Source organism: Bemisia tabaci, chromosome 5 (assembly GCF_918797505.1).
Source record: "Bemisia tabaci chromosome 5, PGI_BMITA_v3".
In the NCBI taxonomy this organism is placed as follows: domain Eukaryota; kingdom Metazoa; phylum Arthropoda; class Insecta; order Hemiptera; family Aleyrodidae; genus Bemisia; species Bemisia tabaci.
The window spans coordinates 22,226,391-22,246,757 of NC_092797.1; the positions used below are offsets into that span (position 1 = coordinate 22,226,391).

Genomic DNA, 20,367 nt, shown 5'->3' on the forward strand with positions numbered 1-20,367 from the left:
AACTTTCCTCAATTTAAAGATAAATTAATTTATCAAAAAGGAAATATTATCCTTAAAAATAGCGACCTTCAATGCACCGTAAAGGTGTCTCAAAAGTTTATAGTAATCCTGTTCCTCAGGTTCGCAATCTACCTTCAATTTGAAATATAAAAAAGGTAAATGCGTCTAGTGGCAAATTTTTTATATCTTGGATTTTGATCTTTAGTTTATAGTGACGGATCAAACATGATTTTTTTCTGCTTAATTCCAAAATTCCCTTGTGGGGAGGTATTTTCTTACTTTCAGTAATAAACCAAGCAAAAAATTAGGTTGAAATTTATAGAATACTTGTCAAACGTCGGAGCAAAATAAAGCTAATGAGGAATGGGGAATAAAAACAAATTTCAAATAATATCAAATAATTATAAATTACATAAAATCAGATCTAAATTACAAAATAACAATAACAATAAAAAGCATACAATGCCGTAAGTAATAAAAAACTGATTGAAATTAATTAAAAAATGAAGTCATTTTTGAAAAAAGACAGACCTATGTGATTAAATCTTGCAGGAATAGTACACAGGTTTCAACAAAGAGCGACAAAGAGGAACATCTCACTTTGATGTGAATGGGGGAAGGGGGACTATTCCTACAGTTGAAATGTGCCTACGAAGTAAGGTTAGTTAAAAAAAATTCGCATTTTACGCCTTTGACAGATATACCTATAAGTAGAGACTTTCTTGAGTCAGTGAAAATTCCTAGTTACACCTTCTGCTACGCCTATATTCTCCATTTCATTGCATTGCATTAAGATGCTGCCTTTTTAATGCTTATAGGGACCTAATTAAAATTATGGTAATATAATAAAGTAACTGAGTATAGTAAATTTTCATGATTACGTGACAATACGAAACAGTATTCGAATAAAAAATCAGCTATAACATGCTTCAAAGTAGAAAATTATTTCCGGTTTACACTGGCGATGACTTTAGACAGACATAATTCCCGAGTATACAGATTTTGATCTTTCAGTTGCTGAAAATCTTGCGGGTCTTTAAAATCTAGGCTAGTGGGAAAATTGTTGATATTGTCTTTCTTGCAACTTTTATCTATTCGGGTTGAGGCTGTGAAATACGCTTTTACTTACAAAAACATTCAGATATGCAAAGTCTCATAGAAGTCGTAACGAGGAAAATGCATAGTAATAATATTCTTAACTTTCCTGGGGTCATTGACTAATAGACGGAGTGAAAAGTGCAAAGTGGCATGGTGAGAGCATGGAAATTAGTTTGATGATTATAAAAGACCAACAATATTGGTGCAAAGACTGGTAAAGAGAGGACTCAAGTGTCTCAAGGATATACGTGGTATTTAAAAACATTGCCTAGATGGCGTTGTTTTACACCTTCGCTCTACTTCAATTTTGAGAATAAGAGGGGAAAAACATGCAGTGTTTCCTAAGACAACTTTTCGAGTAAATCACACAATATTTGTTCCCCTAAGGATTAATATTGTCAAGATGTGCAGTTAAGTAGTGATCGTGCGAGTTCAAAAATTGAATAAGATGAAGTAGGTACCCTGTGATTCTTTAAGTAGCGAGTGAAAGTTAATATAGAAGAGTAAAGAAATGGCACATCAAAATCAGTCATTAAATATTTAAAAAAATTACGAAATTCATTTATTCATTTTCAGTTACAATAATACCTAAGTTTTAGTTCCGGACAGGGTAAGTGTTTTTTTTATGTATTTTTTTCAAGCAGTTTCATCATCCTTTCATGGAAAAAGGGGGAAGGGTAAAGAGCACAGGAGAGAGGTTGAAGACGGGGGAAGGAAAAGTGGGGGAGACGGAGAAGGGGAGAGAGAGAGAGAGAGAGAGAGCAAAAGATTTCACCGTGATTCCTGAGTTCAGTTAGTCTGCAAATGTAATTGCATGCGTCAATAACGATAAGATGACAGTATTAAAAGGCATCATTGAAAAGTTAAGTACTGAATTTCAAAAGTGAAAGAAAATACCAAGAATTAAAATGGGATTAATAAAAAAATAACGGGATAAGTGTATCGATCTTAAACTTTCAACACCATCCTCTTTTCATGCAATGAAATGTACGGTATAAAAACAATGACAAATCAAATTGAATGGAAATATGCATAAACTCGACATTTAGCTCAGGGTTTACAACCTTTAAATCTTGGTTCATACCTAATCACTGACCGTAAAAATTCTCGCTCAACTTACTATTGGCGTGCATGGTAGTTAGAAACACATAATTTATTCGAATAAAAGAAAAGTAAATCAAAATATTACTCGTAAAAAAGGAGGGAGAACTATGATACGCACGGGTGTGAGTTTTATTCACTTTATAGAAATTCCGTTAAATTAAATAAAGCGACTAGAAAAGAAGAAAATAGAAAAATTGATAGTGCACCGATTTGAGTAACTATTCATTAAATAGAGTCGAAAGGTTAACATTTGCATAATCTTGCGCGACATCGTGGAAAGGATTCTGGATTACACATTATGCAAAGGCTGGAGCGGGAGGACAGAATAAAAATAATATTAATTGTAGTCTACAGATAGACACACGAGTGTCCTGTACAAATTCAACGGCTCAAAATTGAAGATTCCAAGACGGGGTTGAGATGACTTGATTGGGTTTACCGAGAAGTATGGCGCGAAGAATGCACGCGCTGACGCAAGCTGAGCTCAAAGCTGCTCCTTTATTTACAGCGGCAGAAAATGATGCTATGCCAGCATCGAGGAGCAGCTTTAAGCGAAGGCTATTGTTGCTCCAAAGAATAGTGGCGGGACCTTTTCCAAAAACTCCGGAAGAATCCCCTCTTCAGCCGAGGATTTGGCTCGCCGATTGTTTCTCCTGCAACAAAAACCATCAACATTCAAATACAAATGAGCAAAGATAAATATTTTAAAGACAATTCATATACTAGAGACAACAGACCCTCCGTTGCTATCTTGGCAATGGTGGAAGCCTTTACTTTCGGTACTCCAACACGTGTATACGTGTATATATCCAACACGACGTACACGTGTGCTCAAATTTACATTTTTTAAACAAATTATTCCGTGGTATCCGACGCACCTATAATATCTTATAATCATTTTTATTATTGGTGGCGGGAAAGTAAATCCAGGAATTTGCGAATTCAATTTTTCGGAATGACACCCAAAATACTGTTCCTAGTATATCACAAAACGATTTTAAGTAGTAAACTCTCTTAAGAATCAAGTGCTTAAGGGTATTAATAATTATAGAGACGTTTAAAATTAATATGTATGAGCTTGCAGTAGACTACCAGTAAGTACGTCGTGGGTTGTGTTGAGTCCTTTTCTCAGAAACTTTCACTTTTTCTCTCTAGAAATATACTTCTTCGTATCAAAAAACACTCATTTTCAAAGGCCATAGAAGTCTGTGATTAACATTTCGACTTTTCAGAGAGGAGGAAAATGTGTTCCGTGGAGCCTGATTGTCATTCCTTGCAAAGCGCAAGGATTCTAATATAGCTACATTCTAACGACTTTTGAAACTTTTTCTGTCTTCATACTATATTTTTTCTTCTTCAAACACTGTGGATTTCAATCCTTGACCCAAAAATAAGTTCCCTTCAGGAAAGAAAAAAAGAAAAACATTAAAAATTTCAAAACGCCGAAAACACCTAATGACAAAAACAAACTGGTGATAAGAATTATCAGTCACACGTACACGTGTCTAAAATTAAGAGGATATTCTACTGTTTGCTCTCAGTGACTCATTAGCTCGAGTGGTTATCACTTAATTGGGTGTGAAAAGAGCAACTTACAGGGAATTTAATGGTAGAAAAGTGTTTGAGAGCCACTAATTCAAAATAAACGTTAAAATTGGACCAATTTAGCCATCAGAAATTCCAGAATATTATTACTGGGAGTTTCCCTACTTCCACATAATACTCGTACGTAGACTCACTTCAGAATGTTCTCCCGAACACTTCATGCTTCAAATAAAAGATTACCCACATTTTTCGACCGTTCAAACTTTTGGGGTTCAATATTTCCTACATTGTAGCTTGTCAGACAGAGACAACGCGGAAAATGTTTTATTCACACCGCTATATCTCACAATGAAACTACCAATCCCGGTTGGGCTTTATCGATTTTTGCGAAACATCTTCACAAAGATAATTATAAGAAGTGAAAATATTTATGCAAAAATGGCTCCACGCTGATCTGCCCATACATGTTTTTACAAAAAACGAATTTTTAAAATAGTGCATTGTGTGCATGCATTTTCATACTTTTGGAAATGTCAAGAAAAATTACCGAATGGTTAATCTATTGATAAACTTTGCACGGAAGTTGCAAAATATAAATTACATTTAGATATTTCATAGTACATTTCAAATCGGTTATTGTGGTTTTAGAGTGGAGGAGACAAAATACGAAAAAAGAGCGAGGCAGAATCGAAGGATGCTCCCAATCAATGCCTAGCCGAAGAAATGCATTCCGCAATTATTCCGCCAAGGCTAGATTTAATGTCCGAGTTAATTAGAGCGAAGCCGGTTGAAGTTTTACGTGGCTTCATTGTCGTAAGATTAACGCAACTAAGGACCCTACCTCGTCTGCCAAGTTTGGTCGTTCATTTATTAATGTCGAAGGCGCTGGAGAAGTGTGTCAGGAAAATCGATGGGAATTCGCGACACTGCAAGCCTAGGAAATCGTCCGAATTTCCGGCTTTTCTTGATGCTCATACGGAGATGAAAAATAATGAATTAATTGATGTCCATGAATAAAGAATATATTTTTTTTTAAAAAAGTCTACGCACGAGGGGTTCCCATGACGGATATATTTCCCATGCATAAATTCGCCCAAGTATCTTGTCACTAAAGACTTTTCACAGAAGAATTTCGAGGATTGACACCCATCCTCGCTTAAAGACGAGTGGCATGTAAGGAAATCAGATTCAGTTGGACAAACTTCCTCCTCAAATTCATTTGCGCGACATTTATCAGTCAACGTCAACTGTCGAGGATTTGCGTTGGTGTTTCTACGTATTGGAAAATGGAACGCATCCAACAGAAGGGAACAAGCTTGATTAGTGTTGCAAAAATCGTGCATTTTCATCCTTCTCTAAACAAAAATGGCCAGAAAAACAAACACTTTCTGATTTTATACCTAAAAATTGTTCAATTTAAAGGAAAACGATCGTATACATTTTTTTTTTCGTGCAAATATCAAGTAAATTTCAAATCAAAGAGGACATAATATGATTTTGAAAGCACTGTAACTCAGTCGGTTTTGTTTCTTGCACTCCGAATGATGTACCCACTCGAGCGGTTTTAGCCTTACTCGCTCATTTTGTCGCCCCTCTGACAGAAGAGCGTATCTCAATTTCTACGTGAGCCCTATTTTACATATGGATCCATGTTTTCTGGGGCTTATACGGAAATCGAAATACGCCTTTGCGCCACAGGAGAGATATAGTTCATAGAACCAGTGCGGAATCTCAAATACATGTTCTTGCGTGTTTACCGTTCTATCACTATCTCGACTGTCGGAAAAAATATAAATTAAATTACCATCGCAAAAAAGAAGCGATGCGCCAAATAATTCATTCCAACCGGAGAATGGCGGGGAGGAGAAGGAGACGAACGAGATCACAAATTCAATGAGTCAAAGAAGCACACAGCTGGGAGTGGGAGAGGAGGAGGGGTGGAAAGAAAATGAGAAGAGGAAAATTGCTCGATCCAACCGGAAGATTTTTCACTGGAGGTGCCCTCCATACAGCCTTTCGCGTTGCAACGTTGCGATGGTGATGCAACGAACACGTCTGGTGGGCACCACATTTAAATGCACACGTGGGGACATGGATGTTTCAATATTATTTTAGCTAACTTTCTTAGGACGGTGCCTCAGTTTTTAGATAAAATCAGAAAAGTGTGATATTGAGTGCATTTAGAAAACAAAAAATGGTTGCATACACTGAGAAGACTAACAATAAGTTAGAGGTTTGTATACCAACTATTCTACTGACTGTGAGATAAAATCCTGAGGAAATTTGCAGGATTTTCCTTTATTTTTTTTTTTTACTAATTAGTAAACCGCGGACGAAGGGACAGCGATCAGAGAAAAATTCCGATGAGTCGAAATGGACGTGACGCTGACAAAATTTCAAGTTTTCTTGAGAGGTATGTTTTACACCATTGTAGTTGAGTACTTGAGCACAAGGGGAAAAGAGGAAGAGTCCCTGACAAATTTTCCTGTCTTCTCTCCAAGTTCTGATAATTTTCAAAAAGTTTTGTCAAGCATTTTTCGATGATTATGATCTCGTGAAAAATTGGCGCGAGTGGTGGCGTCTCCCTCTCAATCTCACGTCACTATCATTTTTAGCTCTTTCAAAGTTCAAACTCAAAGTTGCATTTCTTCGCCACAGTTACATTTATGGATCTAGATACAAGGTCGGTTTGAAGGATTTTCTTCTGGTGTAATAATAATACATCGTAAAATCGTAATAATCTTTAGTTGAGCCTGCTACAACTTCCCGAAAAATGACTGATTTTTACTACCCCTGCAAAGTGAGCGCGAAGCGCTCACCGGCAGTTGGGCCGCGTAGCGGCCAGGGGGACCATAGGCCCCCGTGGTGTTCACAAAATGCGGGTGAGGAATGTCCAAGGTTCTTGATGGGCCGGTGTTCCGGCTCCGGGGGCAGGACGGCATCATAGACGGAGCCTTGAACTTGGAATCAATTACGCAATTTTAGCTTAAGGGTGTCAACAAGTGGACAGGGCCGCGGGTCGTCGACACGATGCCGCACCGCTCCAGCGGGTATTGAGTTGTATTATAAAGGCGAGACGCTCCCCCTTCCTGCCCCCGTCCCCCGCCCCCGCCGCCCGCTACATAATACCCCCCCCCCCGAATCTACCTTTGTTGATCAATAATACGTAAAAGCCGCGACTCTGTACTCGGAGTCGGTGAGCCGTCTTCCAGATCATTTCCTTCTCTGGTCTCTATGTGTTATCATTCGCACCGGATTCGAATCATATTGAAGAGACCCTTCGTGATATACTGAAATCGTCACCTTCCGGCCAAGGTATCACACACTGAAAAAAATATGGTAGATTTTACCATTCTCTGTCTCAGTGATACAAGTATGGTAATAAACACCAGACTCTATGATAGCGTGCACCATATTATGATAAGTATCACCAGATTTCTGGTGAACACTACCATAATTTTGGTTATTTTCACTAAATAGTATCACTGTGTGATAAATCAAGTGGATTTATAGTAGATTTTACCATACTTTTTTTCATTGAAGCTCCGATTCGTCGATTTCCAGACGAAGAGACGTAATTCCATTCAAAAGTTGCAAAATTGCCTTAAACTATTAAATTTTTCACGAGAAGATAACTGTGCAATTTTGGTTCAAAATTTGAGTGATTTTTGGGTGTAATCAGAGGAAAAATTAGGGAAATTTTCAGTCGGCAACTCTCGATAGTTTTGTAGTAAAAACATAATTTGCGAGTGGAATTTTTACAATGTTTAGATGTAATTATGTTTTTATGCGAGGAAACGACGAATTGAGCCCTGGTAAAAATTAGCGATAGGAGCTACGTTTCATAACACCATAGGAGTTCTTATAGCCGACTGAAGAAGGCAATAGAAAATTATATAGCTGGCTTTAGAAAGTGGAAAAAATCATACGGCCGGGCTACACAAAGCGATAAAAAATTATACAACCGGGCTATAGTTCCTATCGCCGGGCTTTACACTTTATCGCCTGGCTGTTGCTTTTTCGCCATCGGCTATAAAAGGCTTTAAGAAATTGTGTAGAAATTTGTGTGCTTTGTAAATCCTTAGGTTTGTACGGCTGCCTTAAACACGATATCTAAACTTGAAATTAATATTGAATAAACATTCAAAATCACACTGATCATCTGATATAAGTCAAATTTTAGGAGGAAAGTCAAGTTAAGTGTCCATGTTGACGCTTGTCTCTGTTTTGAGACCTCATGGCGCTTGTTATAACCGTGATTTTTATTTCTTCAACAGAAAATCAAAGAATGTGCGACTAGAGTAGGACTTAACTTGAGGAAACCATAACATGTTTTGTCTTCAAAATCTTACCTCGAAAAATATTTACAAAACGGGAAGTTCGGAAACCAACTACTGAACGAGATTATGCGAATACTTTTAATAAAGATCAAATAAAAGTTAGATTATACAAATGACGTCATTTGTACCTTTGATTTTAAACAATGTTAATTTTAAATACCTATATCATGTTTATAAGTTGATTTCCACACTTCCGGTTGTGTGATTTGTTTTCCTCATGAGATTTTGAAGAGGAAACATGTTACGTAGTGCTTTAACTCTTACATTGTCTATAATGGCCCAACAACAATGTGAGTTTTCCAAAAGCTTAAATACTATAATTTTTTATAGCTGAATTATTATTTTTTAAGCAGATAAGTCCCGATCCCCAGAAATTTGTTTTAAACTCCGAATTTTCAACAATTATTCTTGTGATACTCTTGCTGGAAAGAGACGAAATGAGAGGAAACCGATAGCGCCGTGCGCAGAAAAAACGCCGTATGAACATTCTGATACAGTTGTCGAACAATAACATTCGGCAGCCTTTTTTTCTAAAGTTTTCTGCTGCGGAATGATTGAGAAGTTTCAACATCCCTTTGGTGAAGTACTATTTTGGCAGTTGCAAACTTAGCGTTGAGCACTCATATAGGGATCATGAAATGAAAATTTGGCAGTCCCACTTTCGTAGAGGTCGATGAACTGCCAAAATTCATTCACACGACTGTCAGTGGCATATCGGCTATTTTTAAATCAACCTGATCCACTACTGACACATTGATTCAAGACAAGTATTTGAACCGAGTGCGAAAACGGATAAAAATAGATTTCATTGCTCTTTGCGGAAGAGTTTCAACACAATCATATAGTTTGAAGCTCACTTAAACCTCTAGGTTACAGTAATTTTTTGACTGACCGACATGTGTTATTTAAGTGTCCTTCCGTCAATACGAGATATTCATATTAATTTCATTTACAACCCTGCATAGGAAAAATTTCGCTCTTTATCGGTGTTAAATCAAATTAGACTGATTCGACTGCTCTTTTGGGGAATTGACTTAAAAATCCTAGATCTAACTCACAAAGGGTAAGCACAAAGCAAGATACGACTATTTTAACTTCAGCGTAGCTCAATTTGCACGTCAGTCGAAATGAAGGCGCTTGTCTCTAGGTTCCTCTGTTAAAGGTTACCCATGATCGTCATGCGGAAGTAATGATTTTTCTTGCAAGTTATACACTGATCTCTTTCCGGAAGAGACTCATTATCACCCGTTTTATTTTTGAACGTATTTTATGTGCATTTTGACGTAAAGTATTTAAAAGTATCGAGGAAACATTTTTAAGCTGTACGCACATATAAGTCGCTTTATAGCGCTCCCTCACGCTCTACGACCCCTAAACCTCCACTGCCTTCTGTCAAATTACAACCCTTCGGGCACCGAGCCCGCACACTCGTAACTTTCCTCGAAAATAATGATTCCATAGAAAGGAATTTGACTAAACAAATGTTCGCGATGCGTTTTTCCATAGCGGGGCAGTGTGGCTCTGACGATGTGAGTGCGCCCGTGCCCTAGAGAAACGACATCCCAGACCTATTGAGAGTACCTCACGGTGTCATGGCGGCAAAGCAATGCCAATGTGACGGAAGCGACTTGTTATCACTGACACACCAAATCAGTCCCTTCGTATCACAGCATCCGACTTTTATCTCTGGCTGGAAAAACGACTCTAAACCACCAGCCCGATATCTTTATTTTGTTACCAGCCTAAACCCACAAAAACTTACCCTACCATGTACATTCGGTTGGGTTAGATGTCCGCTTACCTACTGCCTCCGATGCGGACATCCTCAGTCGTACGAAAGTATTATGAAATTTCATTTCCTGAAAGGGAAGATGGTTATTCATATAGGCAAAAAATGTGCCCAGCCCAGAATGTGCGAAACTTTGTGGGCTGATAGTACTAATTGAGAGAGGCTTATCCCTACTCCGTTTTTGCAGGAACCCCAGGGAAACAGCGTTGCCATTTTTTAAAGTCGTAACCTTCAAACATTCATAACTGTCGCAAAAATGCAGTTACAAAGCTCGTATTTATACCAAAAAACGCAAAAAATTACGCTCTAACAACTTTTGCAAAAGAAATTTTAATTTTACTCCATTGTTGCCACGTTTTGGCCATTTTTTAATTTTCGTAATTATTTAAAATCAAGTTACCGCCTAAAAAAGTGTTTGCAGTTGGTGGGGATTGAATAAAAACCTGTCGATCCACCTAGATCGGTTTCCGGAAACCGAATAATTACTTGATATTTAGAATGAATATAAAATAGAATCCCGACGCACTTTTAATAAGAGGACAGTTTCAGAGGTTTTCTTTTTATGATAACAGACGGATAAAGCGTTTTGCCGCCTCGATAAGCTTACTCATGATAAGCCTGTTTTCTTGTATGCTTGATATATTAAAGTTTTTGTTTCGAGTTTGGGGATTTTAAGTTCTGCAACTTTAGTGATAAGGTACAACAGCAAGAGAGGAAAAGCGAAAGGGAAACAATGAGACTCTTTGTGTAAAATTTTGGAATAGATAAACATTCTAAAAGTTTTTCAAATTACTATCTACATGTTTCGTCAGAAAATAAAACTAAGCTAACCGACAGTCCGAAGCAATATAATCTACGTAAAATTCCTGTGAGGTAATTTTCCGTTCAACTATTTTTTATCGCTAGGCAACGAATTTGTGTCAACGCTGAGAGCCCGTAAACGCATCGCCGAAAAACAATTTACTAATGACCTTCCTATAGTTGTGTGCGTTAATGTGCTCACGGATGGGCCACTCTAGATATTTCAAGTTTGAGGGAAACATAGTTTAATGACTTCGAAACACTTCGAATATTATCTTTTTTGTGATTTCTATCCTTCGTCATTGTTCAGACATTACATTCTTACTCATACATTCTACACAGTTCAAATCAACGCTTCGAATTCCTCAATTTTTTCCCGCGAAGAGATAAATTGCTGACCAGAATTTTACAGCGTGGTGGCCAGGAATGAGGTACTTGGAAGTACTTCTGGTCTAGTACTTTAAGTACATTACGTATGAAAGTCTGGAACTTATTGCCTCCAGGAGGCTAGTAAAGTTCCTTTACAGTGGAAGTTAAGACAATTGAAACCCATCGGCTCCCGTTTCTCCGATTGTGGTTGCCCCCCCCCCCCCCCCACCTAGACCAATAAACCATCGCAAAGAGGACGTTTTCAACGGTCGCAAAGATTATACAAAGGGTTGAATTAGGGCATTAGGGGTGCATGGAACAAACAAGGAACAAATCGAATGAAATGAATACGGGAATGGACTCATCAAAGACAACTAAAACTGTAAAAGCTGTGTCATCTTTGAGCCAATTTGTGGCTCTGTAATTCGAGATACCTCCACTCTCCCCCAATCCATCTCTATACTCTCCATTAATTTTAACCCATGACGCGTCGCCATAAAAAACGTCCTCGCTGGGAGCCCGTGACGTAGCCCCAAAATTAGTATCCCGCAAATGGCCAGCATGACGTCACAACTGAAATGGCCGTCACGCTTCCGGAGCGATACGCCAATGACGTCACGCGCGACGAATTAGGTAAGGAGAGCGATGACGCGGCCGCCGAAGACAAAGGCGAGCGCGATCGTGTGACCGCGAAAACGAGCGTGACGCAAAGCGCGGAGCGGGGACGCGCAAAGTTGGAAGTGCATCGGGCTGCTGCTCCTGGGAGCGAGTCGAGTTGCAAGTTGAAGCCGCGCTCACACAGACGATGCGCGACGCCGAGTTTGCCGCGCTAGCGGCAGTAGCCCCACGATTTGGTGCGAGAATTTTCAACCAATCAAAGCCCACGGAGATGGGCGACGCGGATGGACTTGTCCACGATTTAAAATGATGACACCGAGTAGCGCAGCTTCGCCGCGCGGTTGACCTCCGCGTCGCGTACCGTCTGTGGAAGCGCACCTTGTCGTCGCTGCCGGTCCCGGTCGGTGCAACGACGATAATTCACCGGCGTCACTCTCGCTTTCTCCAGCTTTTCGGGCGGAGCGGAGCGCGGTGGCTGGGCGCGGCTACGCAGGGGGACCGGGGGGGGGGGGGGGGGGGCGGTGGCGAGGAATTGTGTCAATGTGGTGCCTTGACATTACATGCGTAACCAATACTATAAATAGTCACTCAGGGCTACCAAACAAACGAGCCAATTAATGTTGCCCTATTTCCCGGCGCGGATATCTGACCGCCCGGCGGTGACAACATTATTCGGAATTTGGCAGAACTTTCAGGTGGGGATACGATTACACTCCGGCAAGCAGTCTCTGGACCCCCCGTTGCCAAGCGTTGTGGGGGCGCCCCGAAAAACGCTTCGGAAAGTGAACGGGTGTGTGCTCTGCCGGACTATTCGCGACCTGCTGGAGAGGAATTAACCTGTGATTTTCACCCCCCCCCCCCCACCTTTTGAAATAATTATGCGTGATTTGAAAGTCTACGGAAGAGGAATCCTAGTGCACAAAAACTAGAAAAACGAGGGATTGGTATAAGTCAAACCGGAGATACATTCATGGAAAAAAAGTTAGGGGTTATCCCCTAAATTCATGAGCTTTCCGGAAAAAGGGCACATAGTAAAAAATAGCGTGTGAAAAAAATGCATCTTAAGTTTCCATTATTACTTCCCGGTCACTGATGATAACTTACATCGCAGCTTGGACTCCCGATTTCGAACGTACGTCACAGTCAGTGGCCATAGAATAATAATGGAAACTTCAGATGCATTTTTCTCAAGGATTTTCAATGGAGCGGGTAAGCGATACAGAGTCCCTGCAAATAATAGATGGCGCGAAGAAGCACCTGTGAGTCGCATGATGTAATGGAAAGTTGGCGTAGATCACGCATATTTCTGTCATGTGTTGATTGTTTTTTCTTTACTAGGGATATGAGTCTCCTGCCCTACAGCGATAGAGCTATCGTAATTCCTGTGATGCATGCTTCTGAAGAACTCTTCATTTATCGAGTGGAGATGAGAATTCATATGCCATGCAATTACTCAGCATGAGGCGTCTTGTCGAGGGGACTGTTTACTCTAATCCTGCACGACTTTCTCACACACTTGACTTCATTACTGTAGGCAATGCATACGACTATGGTTATAGAGCAGTTAAATATTCGAAGAATTTAGCTAATCTTAAGTAGAATTTGGGAACAAAATGTAGATTTCCAAATTAAATCAACACCGAAACTCTGATAGGGCCATAATCAAAGTCTGATTGACCTGCATGAAAAGGATCCGATCATGAGTGAACATAATTCTACAGAGGAAGTGATTTGAAAAAATGGAGGCAACATTACAAAAAATGGATTGTAATGGAAAAAATTTCCTGCAGATTTTTTGGCAGAAACCATGAATAACATCAAGCACCTATAATGAGGGTTCATCGATACACTCTAGGCGGTCTTCCAGTTTGTTGGACCATTAAATTTTTAATAAAGTTCACAACGGTTTCAGATATTCTAAAGGACCACATCATAAATTGCTATCACCCGATCTCATAGGACACCCCTCCCCACAGGCAATCCACGGAATTTCCATGATTTCTCTGTGGTATAATTCCCTGACAATTGAGAATATGGCAGATGGTTAAAATGACATAATTTTAAATAGTTTTCGGGCAATTTTTTTTGTTCGAAACGTTAAACCCATTCTGCAGAGCAAATAAAGGTGGCTTCACTGTCTTTCCCTGACACTTTCGTCATTTTCCCTGACATTTCCCGGTTTCCCCTGACTGTGGCAAACCTACCCCCCCCCCCCCTCCCATCGAGCCTGGGAAATCTAGTTCCAGCATTCCCTCAATTGGCAACAGTGGTGATAAATAACATAATTTTAAATAGTTTTCAGGCAAAATTGGTTATTCGAAACGTTAAACCCATTCTGGAGAGCAAATAAGGGTGGCTTCACTGTCTTTCCCTGACACTTTCGTCATTTTCCCAGACATTTCCAGGTTTTTCCTGACATTTCCCGGTTTTCCCTGACATTTCCCGGTTTTCCCTGACTGTGGCAACCCTACTCCCCCCCTCCCCCCCCCATCGAGCCTGGGAAATCTAAATCCCCCATTCCCTCAATTGGCAACAGCGGTGATTCCGACTATCAGTATAAATAGAAAAGCGGCGACCGCGAATTCGCGACATTTTTCTCTCTTTGCCCCTTTCCTCTTTATCCGCATTCATTAAATGGGGCACATACTTTCCACCGAAGTCTCCGCGGCGCCCCCTCGCTCCTGCCTCGGTGCGGCCGGTTCCCGCCTCGGCCGACCGCAGCAGGGCTGCCACTCGCACGGTGATGCGTACGGTACTGTGCGCCCGACTCGGGCTCCGTCGCACACGCGCCGCGCCGATTGGCCCCCGCCTTTTGTTTACCGCGCGAATTAACGACCCGTTAATCGCGCCAATGGCACCGACAATTACACGCACTAATCGAGCCGCTTCATCTGAAAAATAAAACGAGATTGTAATGATGTTAATGACATTGTCGGGGTGATTCGAGCAACGTGGCATGCCAGGGATTCTTCACGGTGCGTTGAACAGGGTTCCAACAGCTGTTTTCCATCACTTTTGCCATCGCTCCACCTTTCAAAAGTTAATGAAGCAAGCTCATCTAACTGTCGAAATCGTAAGGAGCTAATCTCGAAATTTAGCCGGCACCGAATTTCTTTGTACTCCTTGTGCAGTACTTTGCTGCTTGCGTGCATGAAACTTCACCCCTTCGACGGCATTTTCCGCAAAGCTAAACTGGCACCCTATTCATGTTACACTATGGCACACTTTTAATTATAATGTAAATTGTGTGAAAATGACAACGTTTGTACCATACGTTTATCGGCCGAGAGAGAGGACGTCAACTTTAGACATGGGCGGAACTAGAAGCATTTCGTGGGAAAAGGACTGAAAGGCACCTCATCAAAAGGGGTCTAAGAGCACAAAAAGACACTCCTCTATGGCTGATCTGCAAGACTCCTTCAGCTTAAATCAGTTTTGGAGGATTTTCCTAGCATCGGAGGGAGATCCCAGGGTCGGAAAATTTGGAAAAATCGAGTCGTCGTAGGAGCAATTTTGAGCTGTTCTCACCAAAAAATTGGTTCAATTCCAATTTCCAAGATCACAGTATATGTTATGCACTTATTTAGCAAAATCCCTCATATTTCTTGCGAGGGACCAAGTAGATTTCCAGGAGGCCAGCTCCTCTATAACTACCCAAGGTTATACACCGAAAAAAAAGTGAAGTCGATTTAAGTGTGCGAGAACTTGCTGAATTACCGGCCACAGCAGTTAGTTTTACACCCTAGCATTGCTAAAGTAACTGCTGTAGCTGGTAATTCAGCATTTTTCAAGTTCTCGCACATTCTTTCTTTACATCCAGAATCTTGAATCAACTGCACTTTTTTTCGATGTAGATTTCTAGAAAAGGGAGCGTTCCCGCTATCCCTGGGCACCAACCGGGAAGACAGGAGGAAGTGCGGTGAGCATACGGGTTGGAATCATGTGTTGGAGCGACCGACGGCGGCGGAGTGGAGGAAGCCACGGCCGATTGGGATTGCGTCCGATTGGATCGAGGACTTACTGCCCTAATCTCGGAGCTGCGTTGCCAAACCCGACCGCGGCGGCGACCAGCGCAGCGGCGGAGTTGTTTGTTTTGAGGGCAGTGCAGCAAGCAGCAAGCAGCAAGAGCCCGACAGCCGGACTCACTCGTTTTCCGTAATCGAGCTCCTCATCTTCCGCGACTCCGACTACGGCTGCGGCTCCTGGCTGGAGTGCCCTGCTGCAGCCTCACGCTCGCGCTTCAGTCGAGGACCCGCACTGTTCCGGTTCAGCAACACTCAACGGCAACTTGCTCACCAGCCACCGCCCCCCGACCCGCGACCCCCGGAACGCTACCGCTGTTGTCTCGTGGCGCTGTTGGTCGCCGTCAAAACACTCGCCATCTTCGGCTTAGCCAACGGGATGGAGCCCGAAAGACTCATCGACTTCGACACTTGGGGTTCATTGAAAAAATTTTTTCTTGGGATGTTATTTTGACTAAACCGTCGTTTCTTGTCGACAAAATTTAGTTTTTTTGAGTTACATCAGTGCGGATTCGACTCAACATCAGTTTTTTCTCAGTTGAAGAAGCGTCGATTTGCTATCGTTAAATTAGAGTTAAAAATACAAAACGAAAAAACGTTTCTTTAACTCAAAGAAACTGACTTCAAGTTGAATCCACAAGAATTGGACTTAAAAAAAAAAAAAAAAAAAAAAATTGTCAACAAGAAACGACGTTTTAAATCAAAATAATATCTCAAGAAGAAATATTTTCAGTGTTTTGGAAAAATATCTATGTGCAATTTCCCGCTATTAGCCCCCAGTTGATACTCCATACGTACGTTAGTCAAAACTAGCGAGAAATACGGAAATCGCGTAAGAAGCAGCGTTACATTATTTACCTTCACTTTAAAGGGTAGACCTAAACGCGCATCCAAGTTGGGCGGCAAATTTTGCAATTTTTTTAAATGTAGGTATAAAAAAAATCGGATTTAGAAACGAGAAAAGGCGAAAAAATCTCTCATTTCCTGAGAGTATAGTAATTTGGTCGAGTTCAGTAAGAACACGCAATTTTGCCTGGAACGGCGCGACTTAGACTACTTAAAGAGAAATGATGACGAGGACTTGAGGTGAAAAAGGAGAAGCCCTCGGCGCGACGATCGGCATATGTAACACATATTAGCGCCCACAAGACTGCACGAATACTTCACGCATTGCATCAAACACAGTGCGGTCATTGCGGTCAGCGTGAAACGGATAGCGCCTACAAGACTGTCGGAATACTTCACGCATTGCGGCAAACGCGATCAGCAGCGGTCGGCGTGAAACGCATAGCGCCAACAAGACTGCGTGAATACTTCACGCATTGCGTCAAACAGTGCGGTCTGCGAGGCGCGGCGGAAGTTAAAATCATTAATCCACATTTATGTTTGTTCTTTCACAATTTTTTCGTTCATTTCTTTATTTTTTCTTTCCACACAGAGATGGTTTACGAAACTTAAGCGCTTTTTCATGGGGGTGGGGATGGGGGTGGATGGAAGTGTTGAAACTAGCGTTACCTCTTAAAACCGGCACAATGCTACGTTACGCAGAATGGCAGTGGGAGTAAAAACAAAAACGCGGTGAATTTAGCGCTACGTAATTTCTGGAGGGGAACATACTACTCCAGTGTTTATCTAATCATTTTTGATGAGTGATGCGTGGAGCAATTTGCTCAGCAAACAAGAGTTGGTTCGACGAACTCATTTAGCGCACTACTCAATTTGAAGTCATCAGTCATCGAACATTGTAAGAAAAATGCGCTTACCGTCATTTCCTTCCGGAAAAATTCTTCCCGCTAAACGTATGTCATGATAATAGTGAATATTTACCTAAATTATGGAGCCTATACTGTCATGCTAAGGGAAAACGCCGTATGAACCTTCCGGAGTTGCCAAATTTTCTTTCATAAAAGACGAATTTCCTGGTAAATTTATGAATATTTTCCTCCCAATTTTTCAGATAATTAAGCTCACAATTTTACCTAAAGCTTCTGAAAATTTTAAAAGAAAAATAATTATAGCCTTCCTCAAAAATAAACATTTTATCGAAGAAATTTGGCAACCCTCGAATGTTCATACGGCGTTCTCTCCTTCCACCGCAGTATACGACTGATGCTGAATATTAACGACAATCTGAGTCTATAATGAGTTCTGGATTTGTGCTTTATTGTTCTGGATTAAGTTGACAAAGTTAAATTGACATGGATTTATCTTAAAACTGTTCTCCGAACGAGGATACACTTCAAGACGGTAATGTATCGAACTTTTACCTGAGGAGCGATAAAACATGCCTTTTTACTCGTCTCTTTCAACAACAATAATTCTACTTAACAACAAATCCGAACTTATAAAGATCAATAATCCCCAAATGCTACTTTTCACTCTTATCAGGCTGATTCATGAGAACGAATTGCGCGCATGTTTAGCACAACGTCAAGAGTGTTAATGATTCCACTTGCTTCGTCTGGCGGTTGAACAAAAAATACACTCAGAACTTTCTACACTATTGACACTTTTTTATGACTATAAATTAAGATTTGTTCGGACTCTGAGAGCTCAGCAATCGCTTTAATGGATCTAAAAAGAAAGGACACAAGGATACACGCAAGCAATCTTTTCGCAGAGAAAGGTTCGATTGATCTGCCTGAGGAGCAGTATAAATTTTTCGGTTTAACTACCGCCGTTAACGGGAAGGAGGAAAATATTAATCACCAAATTCCTGCCGAAAATATTACGCCGTGCTAATGGATCCTCGGATGTTCTTCGGCGTGACGGAAGTTCGGATGCGCGGGCGGTGCGTGGGGGTTTCGAATCCAGGACAGATATATATTTTAAAATATGGCATGGGAGACTGGTGGATACCTATCTCAGTTAAGTGATGCAACAACAGCGAAAGTGATGTTAGAATGAAAAGACTCACTCTGATACTGTTGTTACACGACTGAGCAAAAAGTTTGTCAGACGGCCTGTCAAAATAGAGCTTTGAGTATCGAGCTTGCGAGCACATGCAGAATTTTATGATAGAGAGACCTAAACATCTTTGGCTGACAATAATGAGAAATCGAACTTTTCCTTAAAATATTCAGATTTTTCTTCCTTTCTTTTTGTTAATATAGAAAACGTGGTGTGGACTTGTCTATGTTCTTTTTGCAAATGATTTATTTTTTCGAGATTATTTTGATTTATTGTGACGAGAAATCCCGATTTTCGAAGGTAGGACCCCCTTTCAGCCCCCAAGTAAGCCCGGAGGGCGGGCTTCGGAATAATGAAATTCAGATTAGCGGATCCAGGGGAGGGGGGGCATATGCCCCGAAAAAGAGGAGGAAGAAAAAAGGAAGAAACAGAAAAGGAAGGAGCGAAGAAAAGAAGATGGAAGAACGCTCATATTCGGTAATTATTTATGACGCAATTGAATCCAACTGCATATTAATGTTTTAAAAATTTCGAAAATTTTCTGGGGAACCCCCGGACCCCCCTCCCCGTTCTAAGTGTTTGGATCCACCTATGTCAGATTCCTTCGGGCCGGTTTCCTATATGAGTTCCCGAACAGTGGTGTGAGCCACCCGAAGTAATTTTGTGTCTCAACACGCAAATAGGTCAGATTTTTGCGTTAGATGAAATAAAAGCCCCTACACTGGCGACGCGACGTATCGTATGTTTGTTGTTCAGGAGTAAACCCATCCTAGGATAAAACATTTTGAGTCGAGTATATTGGGTAAAAATTAGTTCCGATGTTTATTTACTTCCACTGAGACTTCACTATTACCTTATTTGAAGGACTATGACGTAGGAGCCCGCTTCTATCCGCAAGAAACAGACGCCAGGAAGAGAAGCAGCGGATAGGCAGGCGTCTGTGACTGCGTTTGGGCGAAATGACGACGATAATAATTATACCGGGAACCAATCAACAGGTCAAGCGCGTCGCGTCGCGGCGATGAGCGATGCAACGCGGTGTCGCGTCCGCATCGGTCCCGTCGTCTTCGTCGAGCGAGGATTTTTAATTCCAGCGGCCAAGTGTCAAAGAGGTGACTCGGTGACTTCACTCCCAATGTATTCCATTGCCTTGCCACTCAGTTGCCGCGTGGGACGCCACCTGATTAGTCGACAGGGCGACTCGTTATTCATCATTGATCCTCCATCGATGGGGTACAGCACGACCTCCATCGATAAAGGCGTTGCGAAGTAATGATCCGACGATCTAGGGACCGTGTACTTTCAATAACTGCACGGAGGAAAAAACACCGGCTGTACGAACCGAAAAGTTTAGTGGGCACTTTTCGGTTCAAAGGTTCGAACCGTCCGAACCGACCTCTTTGGCTGAAGAAAATGGACTGGGGAAGGCTTGCAAAGATTTTTATCGTAGGACGACCTCATAAACGGAGGCAACCCGAATGACCGCAACAGAGATGGGCACAGAGCTGTCTTTCATCCCCGCAGGACCCTTAAGTTTCGTCACCAGTATTTTCTTAAGTCAGAGGCTAGACAAACACGGTCTCGACCCTTGTGAAAAGTTAGAGGAAGAATAAGAGAAAGAGGAAGAAGAAGACGAAGAAGACGAAAAAGAAGACGAAGAAGAAGAAGAAGAAGAAGAAGAAGAGGAGGAAGAAGTCGTCTTATTTTGGCTGCTGAATTTCCTATGGAGCACACACAGCGACAGCTAGGCTATGGCCTCCAGAAGGCTTTT

General features: G+C 41.2%; 1 protein-coding gene across 7 annotated transcripts in view; it reads right to left on the reverse strand.

Moving 5' to 3' along the window:
• Positions 1–388: 388 nt before the first annotated feature.
• The window catches only part of LOC109036555 (uncharacterized), a 426,442-nt gene continuing 406,463 nt past the window's right edge, over positions 389–20,367 (reverse strand). For all 7 annotated transcript variants that reach the window (XM_072300430.1, XM_072300436.1, XM_072300431.1 and 4 more), the window contains one exon: positions 389–2,855. In XM_072300430.1, coding sequence (XP_072156531.1) covers positions 2,761–2,855 — 95 coding nt within the window. In that variant the 3' untranslated portion in view covers positions 389–2,760. The remainder of the gene's footprint in view (positions 2,856–20,367) is intronic.